At 53.8% G+C, this 14826-nt stretch overlaps 1 protein-coding gene across 7 annotated transcripts in view; it reads left to right on the top strand.

The window, feature by feature from the left end:
* The window catches only part of EHMT1 (euchromatic histone lysine methyltransferase 1), a 226360-nt gene extending 211749 nt beyond the window's left edge, over window positions 1-14611 (top strand). For all 7 annotated transcript variants that reach the window (XM_033238348.1, XM_033238346.1, XM_033238345.1 and 4 more), the window contains 2 exons: window positions 12842-13017; window positions 13265-14611. In XM_033238348.1, coding sequence (XP_033094239.1) covers window positions 12842-13017; window positions 13265-13445 — 357 coding nt within the window. In that variant the 3' untranslated portion in view covers window positions 13446-14611. The remainder of the gene's footprint in view (window positions 1-12841; window positions 13018-13264) is intronic.
* The last annotated feature ends 215 nt before the right edge of the window (window positions 14612-14826 follow it).

The raw sequence follows: 14826 nt of genomic DNA, 5'->3' as shown, positions 1-14826 counted from the left end.
CACCTCACCCAGCTAGTTTTTTGTGTTTTTTAGTAGAGACGGGGTTCCACCGTGTTAGCTAGGATGGTCTCAATCGCCTGACCTCGTGATCCGCCCATCTCGGCCTCCCAAAGTGCTGGGATTACAGGCATGAGCCACCGCGCCTGGCCTGCAATTAATTTAAATACAGTAAAACAAACTACTTTAAAGTATATGGTTTTAGTTTTTACAAATGTACATCCCAGTGTAATCAATGCCACAGTCAAGATATGGAGCATTTCTGCCGCCCCCTAGTCTGTGAGCCCTTAGCCCCTCTTTCTCCCCTGCCTGTCCTGGTGGGTGAGTTTCACCTGCATTCGAATTTTCTATAAACGGAATCCTGTTCTGGCTTTGCATGTTTTGTGATTTGCCCACGTGGCTACACGTGTCAGTCCGGTGACCCACCCGGCCTCCCTGCTGGTTTATGCCTTCTCACCTGTGAGTGGGCCTCCGTCCTTTCCAGTTCTGCTGTCAAGGGTAAACCTGCTGTGACTCCCATAGACTTGTTTTTAATGGACGTGAATTTTTATTTCTCTTGAGTAAATGGGGGTGGGGTTACTGGCTCATATGGGGAACCTTTAACTTTGAAAGAAGCCGCTAGTTTCCAAAGTGGTTCTAGCACTTGCATTCCCACCACAGTGAGCGCAAGCTCCAAACACCATGGCTTAGATTTGCTTTCCTGATGCTCGATGATGAGCCTCTCTTCATGTGTGTTGCCATCCGTATACTTCTTTTGTGAAGTAATTTTTAAAATTTGCCTGTTTAGGCCAGGCAAACAGGCAAATTTTAGGGAGGCAAACACTTCCACGTTCAAGCGAGTCTCCTGCCTCAGCCTCCCGAGTAACTGGGATTACAGGCGTGCACCACCACGCCTGGCTAATTTTTGTATTTTTAGTAGAGATTATGCCATTGCCCTCTAGCCTGGGCAACAAGAGCAAAACTCTGTCTTAAAAAGAAAAAATGCCTGTTTTTCTTGTTGTTTGTTTGTTTATTTATTGAGATGGAATTTCGTTCTTGTTGCCCAGGCTGGAATGCAGTGGCACAGTCTCAGCTCACTGCAACCTCTGCCTCCCGGGTTCAAGTGAGTCTCCTGCCTCAGCCTCCTGAGTAGCTGGGACTACAGTCTCCCGCGGCCACCATGCCTGGCTAACTTTTTTTTTTTTGAGATGGAGTCTCGCTCTGTTGCCCAGGCTGGAGTGCAGTGGCTTGATCTCCGCTCACTGCAAGCTCTGTCTCCCGGGTTCACGCCATTCTCCAGTCTCAGCCTCCTGAGTAGCTGGGACTACAGGTGCCCGCCACCACGCCCGGCTAATTTTTTGTATTTTTAGTAGAGACGGGGTTTCACTGTGTCAGCCAGAATGGTCTTGATCTCCTGACCTCGTGATCCCCCGTCTCGGCCTCCCAAAGTGCTGGGATTACAGGCGTGAGCCACTAAGCCCGGCCACTTTGCCTGTTTTTTCATTGGCTGCTTGCCTTCTTGAGTTGTAGGAGCTCTTTCCATCCTCTGAGTCTGTCTGATATACATATAAATGTGTGTGTGATGCGAGTATTTTCTTAGTCTGTGCCTTGCCTCCTCACTTTCTTAACAGTATCTTTCAGGAAGCAGAATTTTAAAATTCTCTTACTTCCCATATCCTAAGAATTCCATGTCTATCCCAGGATTGTGGAGATTTTCTCCTTTTTTTAGAAGTCTTATATAAAAATGCAAGTTAAGGCCGGACACACTGGCACGCTCCTGTAATCCCAGCACTTCGGGAGGCCGAGATGGAGTCTGAAGCTGCAGTGAGCCGTGATCGAGCCACTGCACTCCAGCCTGGCCTGTCTCTCAGAAACGTGGGTTTGAAGTAAGGATTGAGGCTCACTTGTGTCCGTGGACAGTTAATCCAGCACCACTAGTTGTGCTTACCCCAGCTGATGCAGATCTACGTCTGGACCATGTTTCTTCCTTTGATCTATTTGCTGATCCTCACACCAATGCCACATTCTCTTGATCGATAGTAAAACTGGGAGCCAGGCAGTGTTAGGTCCTGATACTCCTCATACTCGGTTCTTTTCAGCCTGTTGCGTTCCTCCGTGTCCTTTGCATTTCCATAGACAGTTGAGAAACTGGGCGTCAGTACAGGCCAAGGCTGCTGGAATTTTTGCTGAGACTGCAGTCAATCTGCTGGCCATTAGCACGTTGAGCCTTCTGACCCTGTGTCTGCAGGTGGCCCAGCTCTGTTTCAGTTAGATCTTGAGTTTCTCTCAGCAGAGCCTTGTAGCTTTTAGTATGTAGGTCTTACACTGTTTTGTTAAATGTATTCCTAAGCACGTCCTACTTTTCTTTTCTTTTTTTTTTTTTGAGACGGAGTCTCACTCTGTCGCCGCAGCTGGAGTGCAGTGGCCGAATCTCAGCTCACTGCAAGCTCCGCCTCCTGGGTTTACGCCATTCTCCTGCCTCAGCCTCCCAAGTAGCTGGGACTACAGGCGCCTGCCACCTCGCCCGGCTAGTTTTTTGTATTTTTTAGTAGAGATGGGGTTTCACCGTGTTAGCCAGGATGGTCTCGATCTCCTGACCTCGTGATCCGCCCATCTCGGCCTCCCAAAGTGCTGGGATTACAGGCTTGAGCCACCGCGCCCGGCCCTACTTTTCATATGTTATAAACAGTATTGTTTTTAAATTTCATTTTCCAATTGTTTGTTGGAAATAAACAATGTGGAAATACTTGATTTTCTTGTACATTGACCTTGTTAAATGTATTTGTAAATTCTAGTAACTTTCTGGACTATTCGGCTTGTCTGCACATGTGGTCATGTCATGTGTAAGTAAAGACAGTTTTTCTTCTTGCGTTCTGACCTGTGCAGCTTTGTTTCCTGGAAGGCTGGGCATAATGCTTGTTCTCTTCCTGGCACTGGGGGAAGCGGTGTCCTTACCCTGTCTGATGTTAGCTTCAGGCCTTGTATAAATGCTCCCTGGGTTGTGAGAATTCATTTCCTTGACTGTAGGATGAGGCCTCTGCTTCCTTGCTGGCTGGCAGCCGGGGTGCTCTGAGCTCCTAGAGGCAGCTCTCTTCTTGAAGGCCAGCAGGAGAATGTCGGGGCTTTGCCTCGCTGCCGCCTTCCCACATCCTGTGGGCCAGAAGCAAGTCACGCTCAAGGGGTTGGGTTGATACAGAGAGACTCTTGGGGCTGCCTTAGAATTCTACACGTGTGTGGGCCAACTCCCTCTCCTCACGGGCACCAGCCTTCCCCACTCCAAGCCACGGTCACGCTGACTTGCTTCCTGCAGTCCTGCCTTTTCCAGAATATCATGTAAGTGGACTCACACACCGCGTGGCCGCTGTCATTTCCTGGCTGGGTCACGTGTGAGTGACCTTCAGCTGTATGAGAAACTGCCCAGAGGTGCCGCCAAGTCATTGCCTGTTTGTGTCCTGTGGATTTGGCTGGGCGATCCATCTTGGACGGGAGGGTAAGTGCAGCACCAGCTGACCCATCACAGTCAGAGGCAGGAGTCCTTAGCATCTCAGAAACCCCTGATGCTTTTGTATTTGAAGGAGGCATATTTTTCCACAGTTGTTGCTTGATATATAGAAATAGAGTAGGTTTTTAAAATTAACTCTTTAACCTGAGGCCTAAAGCCACCTGTTAAGTGTAATGATACGTGTAGGTCCGTTGTTTTCTGTGCGTGTGCCCATGTCATCACCACACAGGCTGCCCCCGGTCCCCATGGCTTCACTTCTCATTCTTGTCGTCTACACCAGCGGGGGCCGCCCAGTGTCAGGGAGGAGGCGTGGAGCCTTTCAGGACTGTTTCCTGTGATGCTCGTGTGCAGGTGTTGGGATGCCTTTATCAGAATAACAGTTTTCTTTTCTGTCCTGAAGAATTTCATGAATTGATGTTGAATTGTGTTGAACATTTTAAAAAATCTATTGAAATAATCCTATGATTTTTCTCCTTGTTCTGTTAATGTGAATAGCTGATTTATATGCTGTTGTTACTGGAAATTTAATTTATGTGTATTTTAACCATGTGGCATCAAGTGCTGTGTTGTGTGGTCAGTCCGGGTCTTGCGGGGTGGTGGGGGGGGGGCGGTGGCGTGTTCCTGTTTCTGTGCTGCCTCCTTGCTGCCATATCTCCTGCCCTGGTCTCTCCCTCTAGCATCTGGCATCTCTGTCGGTCTGTTTCTAGCGTCTGTTTTGCTGCTTGTTGTCCTCCTCCTTTCCCTGTCTCCTCATGTTTCTGGTTAGTTTTGTTTGGGTGCCAGACACTGTATTTTCAAACCTGCTTGAAGAAAATGCATTGGGTCACCCCAGTCCACTTACAGGCACCAAGAGGCCTCAGCTGAGCTGCAGGCTGTGGCCTCTGTCACTGCAGCTGACTTTTGCTCCCAGGTGGCCCTGGTTCCTGGGGCCTGTCTCAAGTCCGTTGAGGCCGCTGTAACAGAACACCACAGACTGCACAGCCTGCCCAACAGACACTGGTTTCTCACAGTGCTGGAGGCCGGAAGTCCAAGGTCAAGGCACCTACCGGTTTGGTTCTGGGGAGGACCCGGCCACCTGGCTCATGGAGGAACCGTGCCTTCTCACTGTGTGAGAACCAGTGAGACCAAGACGGGTGGAGCCACAGCCCAGAGGAGATGGGAGAGCTTTGCTGGGGGTTCACAACCACCTCCTAATGGCAGCGTTGTGCACACAGGCCTGTCTCCCTGCCAATGTGGCTGTGGCCTTCACTGGCCAAGTTCCTCCTGCTCCCCTAGGGCCGCACCTCCCAAGCCGTCTGTGTGGAAGGGCCATTTCCATATTCCCAGTCCACTGTGGGCCAGTCCTTCTGTAAAATAAGGACTGCAACTTCCTAGGCTGCTTTTAAGTGGTCATATTCAACAGGCATCTGATGGAGATGCTGCTGGAGGCTCTCGGTTCCTTGACTCGCTTGTGGTGTTGGCCAGGGAGGTCCCTGCCTCCTCCCCCACATGTCTGTGCTCTGCCTTCACACCTGTTCCCTGGGGTGGACTTTCTGTGCTTCCTTCTCCTGTCTGGAGCCACGCCCGCCCTCACCTCCTCAGGGACATCCCGTCAACACTCTCCACACTCCCTCATGCCCCAGAGCTGCCACACCTGACTGATTCCTTGCCTTCCAGTCTGTCTGCAACCAGATGCAGCCAGGCCTCGCCTCCCATGAGTGTCCCTAAGTCCAGGGCAGACTCCGGTCCCCACCCACTTGAGGCAGCAGCGTCTAGCCCTGCTCCTCCTGGCACCCTCTCACTTCTCAGCCATGGACACACAGGCCCAGGGATGGTAATCCTCCTGGCACCCTCTCACTTCTCAGCCATGGACACACAGGCCCAGGGACGGTAATCCTCCTGGCACCCTCTCACTTCTCAGCCATGGACACACAGGCCCAGGGACGGTAATCCTCCTGGCATCCTCTCACTTCTCAGCCATGGACATACAGGCCCAGGGACAGTAATCCTCCTGGCATCCTCTCACTTCTCAGCCGTGGGCACACAGGCCCAGGTATGGTTGTTCATTTTGGGGATGTAGAGAGCATGAACACAATAAAGCCTCCCAGGTGTCTGCTGCAGCTTTGACCCACCCCCAGATCCCAGATCCCAGACCCCTGTCCACCTGAGTGCCAAAATCTGTGGGTACCAGGAAACTTTCTGATTCTGCCTTCAAAATATTTCCTGGACCATTGCAGTGGGCACCCGCCCCTGGGTCAGCCCCGGCCCTGCTGTTGCCATCTGTTCTCAGCCTGGGGCTATGGTGACCCCAAGCCCTCTGCTGGTGGCTCAAACCTTGCACACCCTGTTCCCCACTGACTGCTCCTCCACTGCTCTCACAACTGCTCGCACCCCCTCACACTGTTCTGGAGCCCACTGAACATGCCCTCTGGGATCCTGCCCATCCGCCCTCCCGGTCCTTACCTTCTTTAGGCCTTTGTTGAAATCTCCCGTCAGCGAGGCACCCCAGGGAGGCCTCTCCATGGTATGCTTGCCTGAAACCTAGGTGGAAGGTTTCTTGATCAGAGAAACCTTGGAAGTAAAGCCCTCAGCGGTGTGTGTTCCTATGAGGATTCTGGGATCTGAAGCCTCTGAACCGTAGGAACGGCTGGGAGAGGCCGTGCTCCTGTGCCAAGGGGGCTCCTTGTGCCAACTGACAGGTTGGTTGGCCCGGCTGCCATCGTGGGAGGGACGTGGACAGAAGGCACACAGTGGGAGGCCATGGGCAGGGCTGATGGCCCTTGGAGGCGCCATCGTGGGAGGGACGTGGACGGAAGGCACACAGTGGGAGGCCATGGGCAGGGCTGATGGCCCATGGAGGCGCCATCGTGGGAGGGACGTGGACGGAAGGCACACATTGGGAGGCCATGGGCAGGGCTGATGGCCCATGGAGGCGCCATCGTGGGAGGGACGTGGACGGAAGGCACACAGTGGGAGGCCATGGGCAGGGCTGATGGCCCATGGAGGCGCCATCGTGGGAGGGACGTGGACGGAAGGCACACAGTGGGAGGCCATGGGCAGGGCTGATGGCCCATGGAGGCGCCATCGTGGGAGGGACGTGGACGGAAGGCACACAGTGGGAGGCCATGGGCAGGGCTGATGGCCCATGGAGGCAGCCCCTTTGTTTCTTTGGGCTGCAGCCTGTGCCGTGACCATCCACAGGCCCCAGGGGTCAGAGGGGAGTACCCAGGAGGGGCCCCTCTGCACTCTTCAGGGTGCAAGGAACCCACACCCTGTCCCCAAAGAAGCCCTGGACATGCCCTGGGGTGGGGGGAGCAGCACATGCCAGGCTGCCACCTGTGTGCGTGGCCTGAGGGAGTCTGGGCTGGGTCATCAGGCATGACCATTGCCAAGGCCACACCCTGACTCTAGGCCCCCCCGGTCTGGGCAGTTAGACCAAGCAGAGCACAGGGTCTCGAGACCTCATGACCTCTAGGGTCACGTGGAGGCTCCTGGGGGTCAGACTGAGAAAGGGGCTCATCCTGAGAAGCCACAAAGTGTGCTCCTCCGGGGGTGTGGGTGGGGAAGGTACCACATCTCCCGGGCAGCCACAGGTCCCACACTCAGGGCCCGAGTGATGCTTGGTGCAGAGCTGGAAGATTCTCAGGGTGGGAGGAGGGTTATTTTTAACTCTCTGAACTAGAGCATCTCTAAGGCCGGTGGCTCTGGACAGAAAAGCCACAAAAATGAGAAGGCCAGGAACAGCGAGGCCCCAGCCCTGGGGCCTCACGTCTGCAATGAGCCCTTAGTGGCTCTGAGCAGTGCCAGTTCAGGGCCTTGGAGAGCTGCCGCCTCTGTGCCTCCCTCCTGCTTGCTGCGTGGGGGCTTGTGGAGCCTGCTAGGTGTCCTGGGAAGAGCCCAGATGGGCCTGGCCCTCCCAGACGGCCTCTTTTGCCTCTGGCAAAGCGTATGAGCGCCTGTAGTGAGGTCCACTCCAAGCACCAGGCCCGGGCGTCTGTACAGAGCCGACTGTGATGTTGTCTCCACTCAGCAGGGTGGGGCATCCAGGCACCATGGGGAGGCCCCTGCCCTGGTCTCACAGACGTTGCCACTTGAGCTCCTGCCCTGCGCCCACTCCCACCACCTGCCTGCCACCTGAACCTCCTCACCTGCGGCAGCACCTTCTCCACACAGGTTCTTCTCTGATGCTTCCTCCCTGATGTTAAAGATATTCAGGTCTCATATTTAGTTAAAAAATAGAAGAAAAATACTTTACCTCTCTGCCACTTCTTTCACAGATTCCTTTTTCTTGCCTTTGCAATTCCTTTTTGACTACACATTGTGAAAATTTTCAAACATACCAGAAAGCAGAGAGGATCAGGAGAGTGGAGGCTCTTACTCCCCCACCTGGACTTGATGGTTGTTAGTATCTTGCTTTATTTGTTTCGTCCTTTTTTGCTGATATAATGTAAAGTTGGTTACACACGTGACATTTTACCCTCAGTGACGTGTCAGAGTGTGCCTGTGAGTAGTGCTGCCTGACGAGATTGCGCGTCACGCGATGTTCATCTACAGACTTTCCTAGTTTCCCCGGTGTCTTTCCCTAGTTCGCCCCTCTGGAATCAGGCGGGGCTGTTTCTTGTATGATACTTGGCACATCCCAGAAGGTTCTTCCTACCAGCAGCCCACACGGTGGCCTGCAGAGGAGACTGGCCGACAGCCTGATAAATCCCGTGGTCCATATTTCTGTGTGGCCCCCGTGGTGCCACCTCACTTGTTCTCTTATCCTGTGTTTGCGGCTAGCTGGGAGGGAGGGCTGAGGTTTGGCGACACACTGGGGCTGCTGTGTCCTGCAGGGAGCTTTTGTGGCCGCCTCAACTACCCACCCCGAGCATCCATGCCTTCCCTGTTTATTAACAGACATTCTTCTGTTTTAATAAGTAAACCTTAAACCTGGGCTTTGTGGTTACTCCTCAGAGAAAGGTAAGATCAATGCTTTATTCTTACCATTTAGTTAACAAGTTTCAGAGTGAGGAAGTGGCATAAAAATTACTGGCAGCAAAGAAATTTTGGTCTTTTTTTTCTTTTCTCTGTTTTGAGTGTTAATGTGGGCTTATGGATTTTAACTTTTTTTTTTTTTGTTATAAAAAACACATTTTTTACATGTGTGTTTTGATCAGTTATAGCCATTCTTATTTAATGGTCAAACTGCCCCATCTTTGGCCATGGGGAGCCCATGCAGGCACGCCCGTCTCCTTTGGTGACACTACTCTTTGGTACCATGTGACACCCAGGCCTCCCTTATGTTCCTGGCCCCACACTTGGAATCAGTCATTTCTTCAGGATGTCCTTGTACTTTTGGAAGAGAAAGATTTTTGGAAACTGAAACGAGACTCTGGGGCACCCACTGCCATCAGGGTGCCATGGGGTCTCAACTCACTTTTCGGAGGACAGAGCTATGAAGTAAACAGATTTTTTAAAATGTGTTCATGTTAATATTTCCAATTCTGATTTAACGGTGTAGAGTTTTTATCCAACTTCTTTGATTTTATATTTGTATCTCTTACAATAAAAATTTTGATTTCTAAAATGTTTAGTTTCAAAATAGTACTCCAGATATTGCTTTTTTTTTTTTTTTTTGAGACAGAGTCTCGCTTTGTCGCCCAGGCTGGAGTGCAGTGGCGCTATCTTGGCTCACTGCAAGCTCCGCCTCCCGGGTTCACGCCATTCTCCTGCCTCAGCCTCCCGAGTAGCTGGGACTACAGGCACCTGCCACCACGCCCAGCTAATTTTTTGTGTTTCTAGTAGAGACGGGGTTTCACTGTGTTAGCCAGGATTGTCTCGATCTCCTGACCTCGTGATCCACCCGCCTCGGCCTCTCAAAGTGCAGGGATTACAGGCGTGAGCCACTGCTCCCAGCCCAGATTATTACTGATAACAGTAAGCACCAGTACAACTGCGGGATGGCATCTGCGTTTCTTTGCAGCGTCTCACTCCTTAGAGCATGTTCCATGGAAGCTGGACCCAGTCCTGTGCTTCGCAGCACCGGAAATGTTGCTTGTGTGATTGTGTCACCAACTTGATAGGCAGTTACATTAATTTTAGTTCATTTTAAATGTTAACGATTTAATTTTTTGTTATTTGATTGTGTAAAATGTTTGCGTGCTTGGGAAGTTCACACCCAGAAAAGCCTTGCTTCTCTCCATGTTCTCTGTATTCTGTTTCTTGCTGTCTGACTCCATTCGGACTTTGATAGCAAAACACTGTAAACCATGAGGCTTACAAATAACAGGAATGTGTTTCTCACTGCTCTGGAGGCTGGAAGTTCCAAGATGAAGGTGCTGGATCTGGTGTCTGGGGAGGGCCAGTGCCTTCTCACTGTGTCCTCACGTGGTGGAGGGGGTGCAGCAGCTGTCTGGAGTCCCTTTTATGAGGGCACAATTCCCTCCACTCCCATGACTTAATCGCCTTCCCAAAGCCTCACTGTAACCTAGGGGTCTCAGCCTGTGAGTCTGGTGGGGGGACACACATATTCCAACCATAGCACCTGCAGCAACCATCAGCAGAAATCGAGAAAAAATACTCAAGTAAATTTCTTATTCCTTCTCTTTCCTTAACACAAACAGTGGTAGAGTGTAGATACTGCACCAGCCCTTACCTTTCTCCCAAGAGGATTTGGAAAGAGTCATCATATTGTCCGTACGTGGAAATCTTTCTCCCCCTTTTTTGGGACATTCAGGTTGATTTCAGCCCTTGCCATTTATCTCAGATAATGTTGTGTACAAGTCAGTTTGTTTGACTTTACCTGTCAGGCAAATCTGAGATTCTGTTCATCCACCCAGTGATGGCTTCAGCAGCCAGTTAATTTCGATTTAGAATTTCCGTTGGATTCTTTTTCTGTTTCTCTGCTGAGACTTCTCATTTCTCTGAGATTTTCATGCCATGAAATCTTGCTTTTTGTTCTTCATTGAGGATAGCCTTAGGAGCTGCCTTGAAAATACGTGTCTGTTGGTGCAGCATTTGGTTCATCGCAAGGCTGGGCTCAGTTGAGTGTTCTCTTTCAGACGTGTTCATTTCCTCAGTGTTTCTAGTGTCAGGTCACTTCAGTTGTTCCTGTTAACGTTTTTCTCTCTGTTAACCAGGACTCTGGTTTCTCTCCTGTGTGGGTCTTGTTTCCCCACACAGGGAAACAATGTGCAATTGGCTGGGCCCCTTCTGCAGGCCCCGCCTCTCTCGTGGTCCCTGTGTCTTCTCTCCAGTCCTAGGATTGGCTGGGCTCCCTCCTCAGGCCGCGCTTCCCACGTGGCCCCTGCGCCTCGCTCCAGGCCTAGGATTGGCTGGGCTCCCTCTGGCCCCGCCTACCACGTTGCCCCTGTGCCTCGCTCCAGGCCTAGGATTGGCTGGGCTCCCTCCTCAGACCCCGCCTCCCATGTGGCCTCTGCGCCTCGCTCCCGTCCTAGGATTGGCTGGACCCCCTCTGTAGGCCCCGCCTCCCACTCGGCCTTTGCGCCTCGCTTCAGTCCTAGGATTGGCTGGGATCCTTCTGCAGGCCCTGCCTTCCCTCCAGTCCTAGGATTGGCTGGGCTCCCTCAGGCCCCGCCTCCCATGTGGCCTCTGCACCTTGCTCCAGTCCTAGGATTGGCTGGGCTCTCTCCGCAGGCCCCGCCTTCCACGTGGCCTGTCTGCCTTACTCCAGTCGTGCATCTTTGCTGGGGTTGCTGTCTTTATGGGGTCCTGGTTGGGCAGAGATTTGTGTACACAGACTTTGAAACCCCACCCGCCCCCGAAGCACCTGCAGGTTCTTCCCCATGGGGCAGTGCTGTGTGCTCTGCCAGACGGGCCACCCCTGGTGAAAGCCTGGGCAGAGCTGGGCCTGGCCCCTCCAGCCGGGAGCCCCTCAGTCTCCATCTTGCTACTGTCCAGGACTTTCATGTGTGCGTTGTTACTAGTTTCAGAGGTGCTTTTTGCACGGGGAGGGGTCGCCTATAGATTCTTAGTCCACCAGACCCTGAAGCAGAGGCCAAAGTCCACGCCACGTGAGCCACTCTGAGCTCTGTTTCTTTGGGGTAAACCGGGAGGCGGCTTCCCGTGTCTTTGTCTTTGGGGGCTATGGCTGGTCCCGTCCCGCAGCCGTGCTCGCCTGCTTTACCGTCTTGTCACTGCCCGCGCCATGAAGGTTGTTGGAGATCTGCCCTCGTCCACGCTTTCACCCGCTTGCTGCTTTGGGTTTTAACCTCTTGATCTCTGAGCGTCTCTGGTTCTCTGGTTAATACTCATTTTGGGGCAGGTTGTGAACCAGGTGTCTCTGCCTGCAGGCTCCTCCCTCTCGGAACTTGGTCCTGGAAAGCCCCAGGTGCCTCCTTCCCCGTCTGCCTGGCTGTCGTCTGTGGTGTTGCCTCTTCCCGTCGCTGGGTAACAAACCACACCACCCACCCGCAGCTCGCCACGGCGCCCACCCACTCGGCCCAGTGTGCGCAGCAGGGGTTGAGCGTGCCGGGTCTTGGGCTGCACAGGCGGGGTGCTGCTGAGCCCAGGTCCCTGTGGTCGCATGGGCAGCGTCCAGGTTCCTTGCTAGCTGCTGGCCAGGACCACCCACCTTCCTCCCACGCAGCCCCTCCATCCAGGCGCCAGCAGCTCCATGCCCTAGGTCTCCAGAGAGAGCTGCTTTTAAAAGGGTTGCGTGGTTGGGTCAGGCCCACCTACCTCATTCCCCTCTCTACAGTCAATTCAGAATCCGTCATCGCAGGCCAGTGCCAGGGGCCAGGGCCATGCGGCCACCTGGAGTCTTGGGCTTCTCTCCAAGGCACCAGGGTGAGGAGGACGCCTCAGTCTCTTCGGCCTCGTGTTCCACAACCACACCAGCTCCCGGAAGGGCTGCAGCAGAAGTCGTTTTCTGTGGGCAGCCTCCGCCTGACGGTCCTCCCCGGTGCCATTCGCCACTGAGTCTCCCCAGACCCTCCGGAGACTGTTCCGCCTCCTCGTCACCAAGGCAGTGCGTCCCGGACGCCAGCTCCATCCCTCCCGACCCCCTCAGCCCCTGCCACTGCCTCACGGGGCTCTTGCAGCCCCGGCCTCCTTTCTCCTATTGGTGCCAGACAGCCCCATGGGTACTGGGTGGGAGGGCGCTGTCCGTATTCAGTCGCTGGAAGCCCCATGGGGACGCTCTCAAGGGAACGGCCTGCACCACCCGCACGGCACCGCAGACGAGGGCAGGGTGCGGGGTGGGCGGCCACACAGCGAGAAGGCCAGCGGAGGTTCCGCACCGCCGCCGGGGATCACTGGAGAAGTCCCCTCCTGCGTGGCGGGCTTGCGCGCAACCCCAGGCTCTGGGGCCGCCGTACCCGGCGAGGCCGACTTGCGGGGCCTTGCTCGCTGCAGCGCGTGCCGGCTTCTCTCGCCCTGCAGGACGGGGAGGTTTACTGCATCGACGCGCGGTTCTACGGGAACGTCAGCCGGTTCATCAACCACCACTGCGAGCCCAACCTGGTGCCCGTGCGTGTGTTCATGGCTCACCAGGACCTGCGGTTCCCCCGGATCGCCTTCTTCAGCACCCGCCTGATCGAGGCCGGCGAACAGCTCGGGTATGCACCGTCGCAGCCCCTGGCCATGTCCGCTGCCAGCGGGACGGTTTTAGGAACCGGGCTTGCTTTGCTTTCCTGGGCTTGTCTCGGGTTTATCCTCAGGGTTTTCCTGTAGTTCTAAAAACTACTACCTGGGATGCGGCACGGCAGGTCGGGGCGAGGAAGCTCTGGCCTTGCCTGCATTTATCTGGCTTGTGGGAGGTGCCGGTGGGATTCGACTTGGAGCCTTGGTTCTGTTCCCCCCCAGGTTTGACTACGGAGAGCGCTTCTGGGACATCAAAGGCAAGCTCTTCAGCTGCCGCTGCGGCTCCCCCAAGTGCCGGCACTCGAGCGCGGCCCTGGCCCAGCGTCAGGCCAGCGCGGCCCAGGAGGCCCAGGAGGACGGCCTGCCCGACACCAGCTCCGCGGCTGCCGCCGACCCGCTATGAGACCCCGCCGGCCAGCGGGGCGCTCGGGAGCCAGGGTCCGCCGCGTCGCCGTTTAGAGGAGGAGGAGGAGAGATTCCGCACGTGTCCTCCTTGGGGGCTGCGCCGCCGGCTTCCTGGAGGGGTCGGAGGTGAGGCTGCAGCCTCTGCGGGCGGGTGCGGACGCCTCCCAGCCACCTTCCCAGACCTGCGGCCTCGCCGCGGGCCCAGTGCCCAGGCTGGAGCGCACACTTTGGCCCGCGCCCCAAAGACGCTGGGAGTCCGCACTGGCATCACCTTCTGAGTTTCTGATGCTGATTTGTCGTTGCGAAGTTTCTCGTTTCTTCCTGTGACCTCCGAGGTCCCCGCTGCACCACGGGGTTGCTTTGTTCTCCTGCCCGGCCCAGACTGTTCTGTGTGGCACCGCCGAGGCCACCGTTAGCGCGAGCTGCTCCGTTCGCCCTGCCCGCGCCCTGCGTAGCTGGTGCGGGGTCCCAGGGGCTGCACGGAGGACACTGTCTGCTGCCAGTCTCGGAGAGTCAGGAGACCGACCCCGCCACTAACTTTGGAGAAAATGTGGGTTTGCTTTTTAAAGGAATCCTATATCTAGTCCTATATATCAAACCTCTAACTGACGTTTCTTTTCAAGGAAGTGGTTTGGTGGGTGCAGCCCCCGCCGGTTCCGTTGACGCTGGCACCTTCTGTTGATTTTTTAAGCCACATGCTATGATGAATAAACTGATTTATTTTCTACCATTACTGAACATTAGGACAAACAAAAAATAAAAAAACAAAACACAGACCACGGTGCTGATTCTGGTGTGGTTTCTACTCACCACGTGAAATAAACTATCAACTGTATAAAGAGAACAAAGTGATTTTAGAATAAAATGCAGGAAAAACTTTTTTAAAAATGTTAGTCTTGTAGTGTGAATAAATTTGCCATCACCTTTTGTGTGGTGGCCTGGCAGGTCATATACTTTTTTTTGGCATATACCTTTTTAAATACTGTAATTAGTGCAGTAACAGTGGGGTTTTTTTTGTGCAACTCTTCTAAACATTCATAATGCAGTCATGTTTATTTTTTTCTGTTAAAATGTTTTTGACAGTTTTAAGAGCAGTCTTTTGGCTCTGACCATTTCTTGTTCTGTTTTCAATGAAATCAATAAAAAAAAAAGAAGTACTTTAAATGGGGTTTTTATTATGACATCATATTTCAGCTGGTCTCTGCAGAACTTGCGGGTCCCCCGTGGACCCGGCCCAGCTCTCTGTCCCCTGTCCAAGGAAGTACAGCTTCCTTTTCACCCCAGATTTGTCCCTGAAGAGGGGACATTCCAGGCAGAGATTAGGGAAGCCTGTGCATTCCTGCATGTGTTGAATGAGTCTGTGTGTGTGAATACATGTG

The sequence above is a fragment of the Trachypithecus francoisi genome, unplaced genomic scaffold (genome assembly GCF_009764315.1).
Source record: "Trachypithecus francoisi isolate TF-2019V2 unplaced genomic scaffold, Tfra_2.0 Lachesis_group16, whole genome shotgun sequence".
Taxonomy (NCBI): Eukaryota; Metazoa; Chordata; class Mammalia; order Primates; family Cercopithecidae; genus Trachypithecus; species Trachypithecus francoisi.
This window is presented reverse-complemented; position numbering and strand designations above follow the sequence as displayed.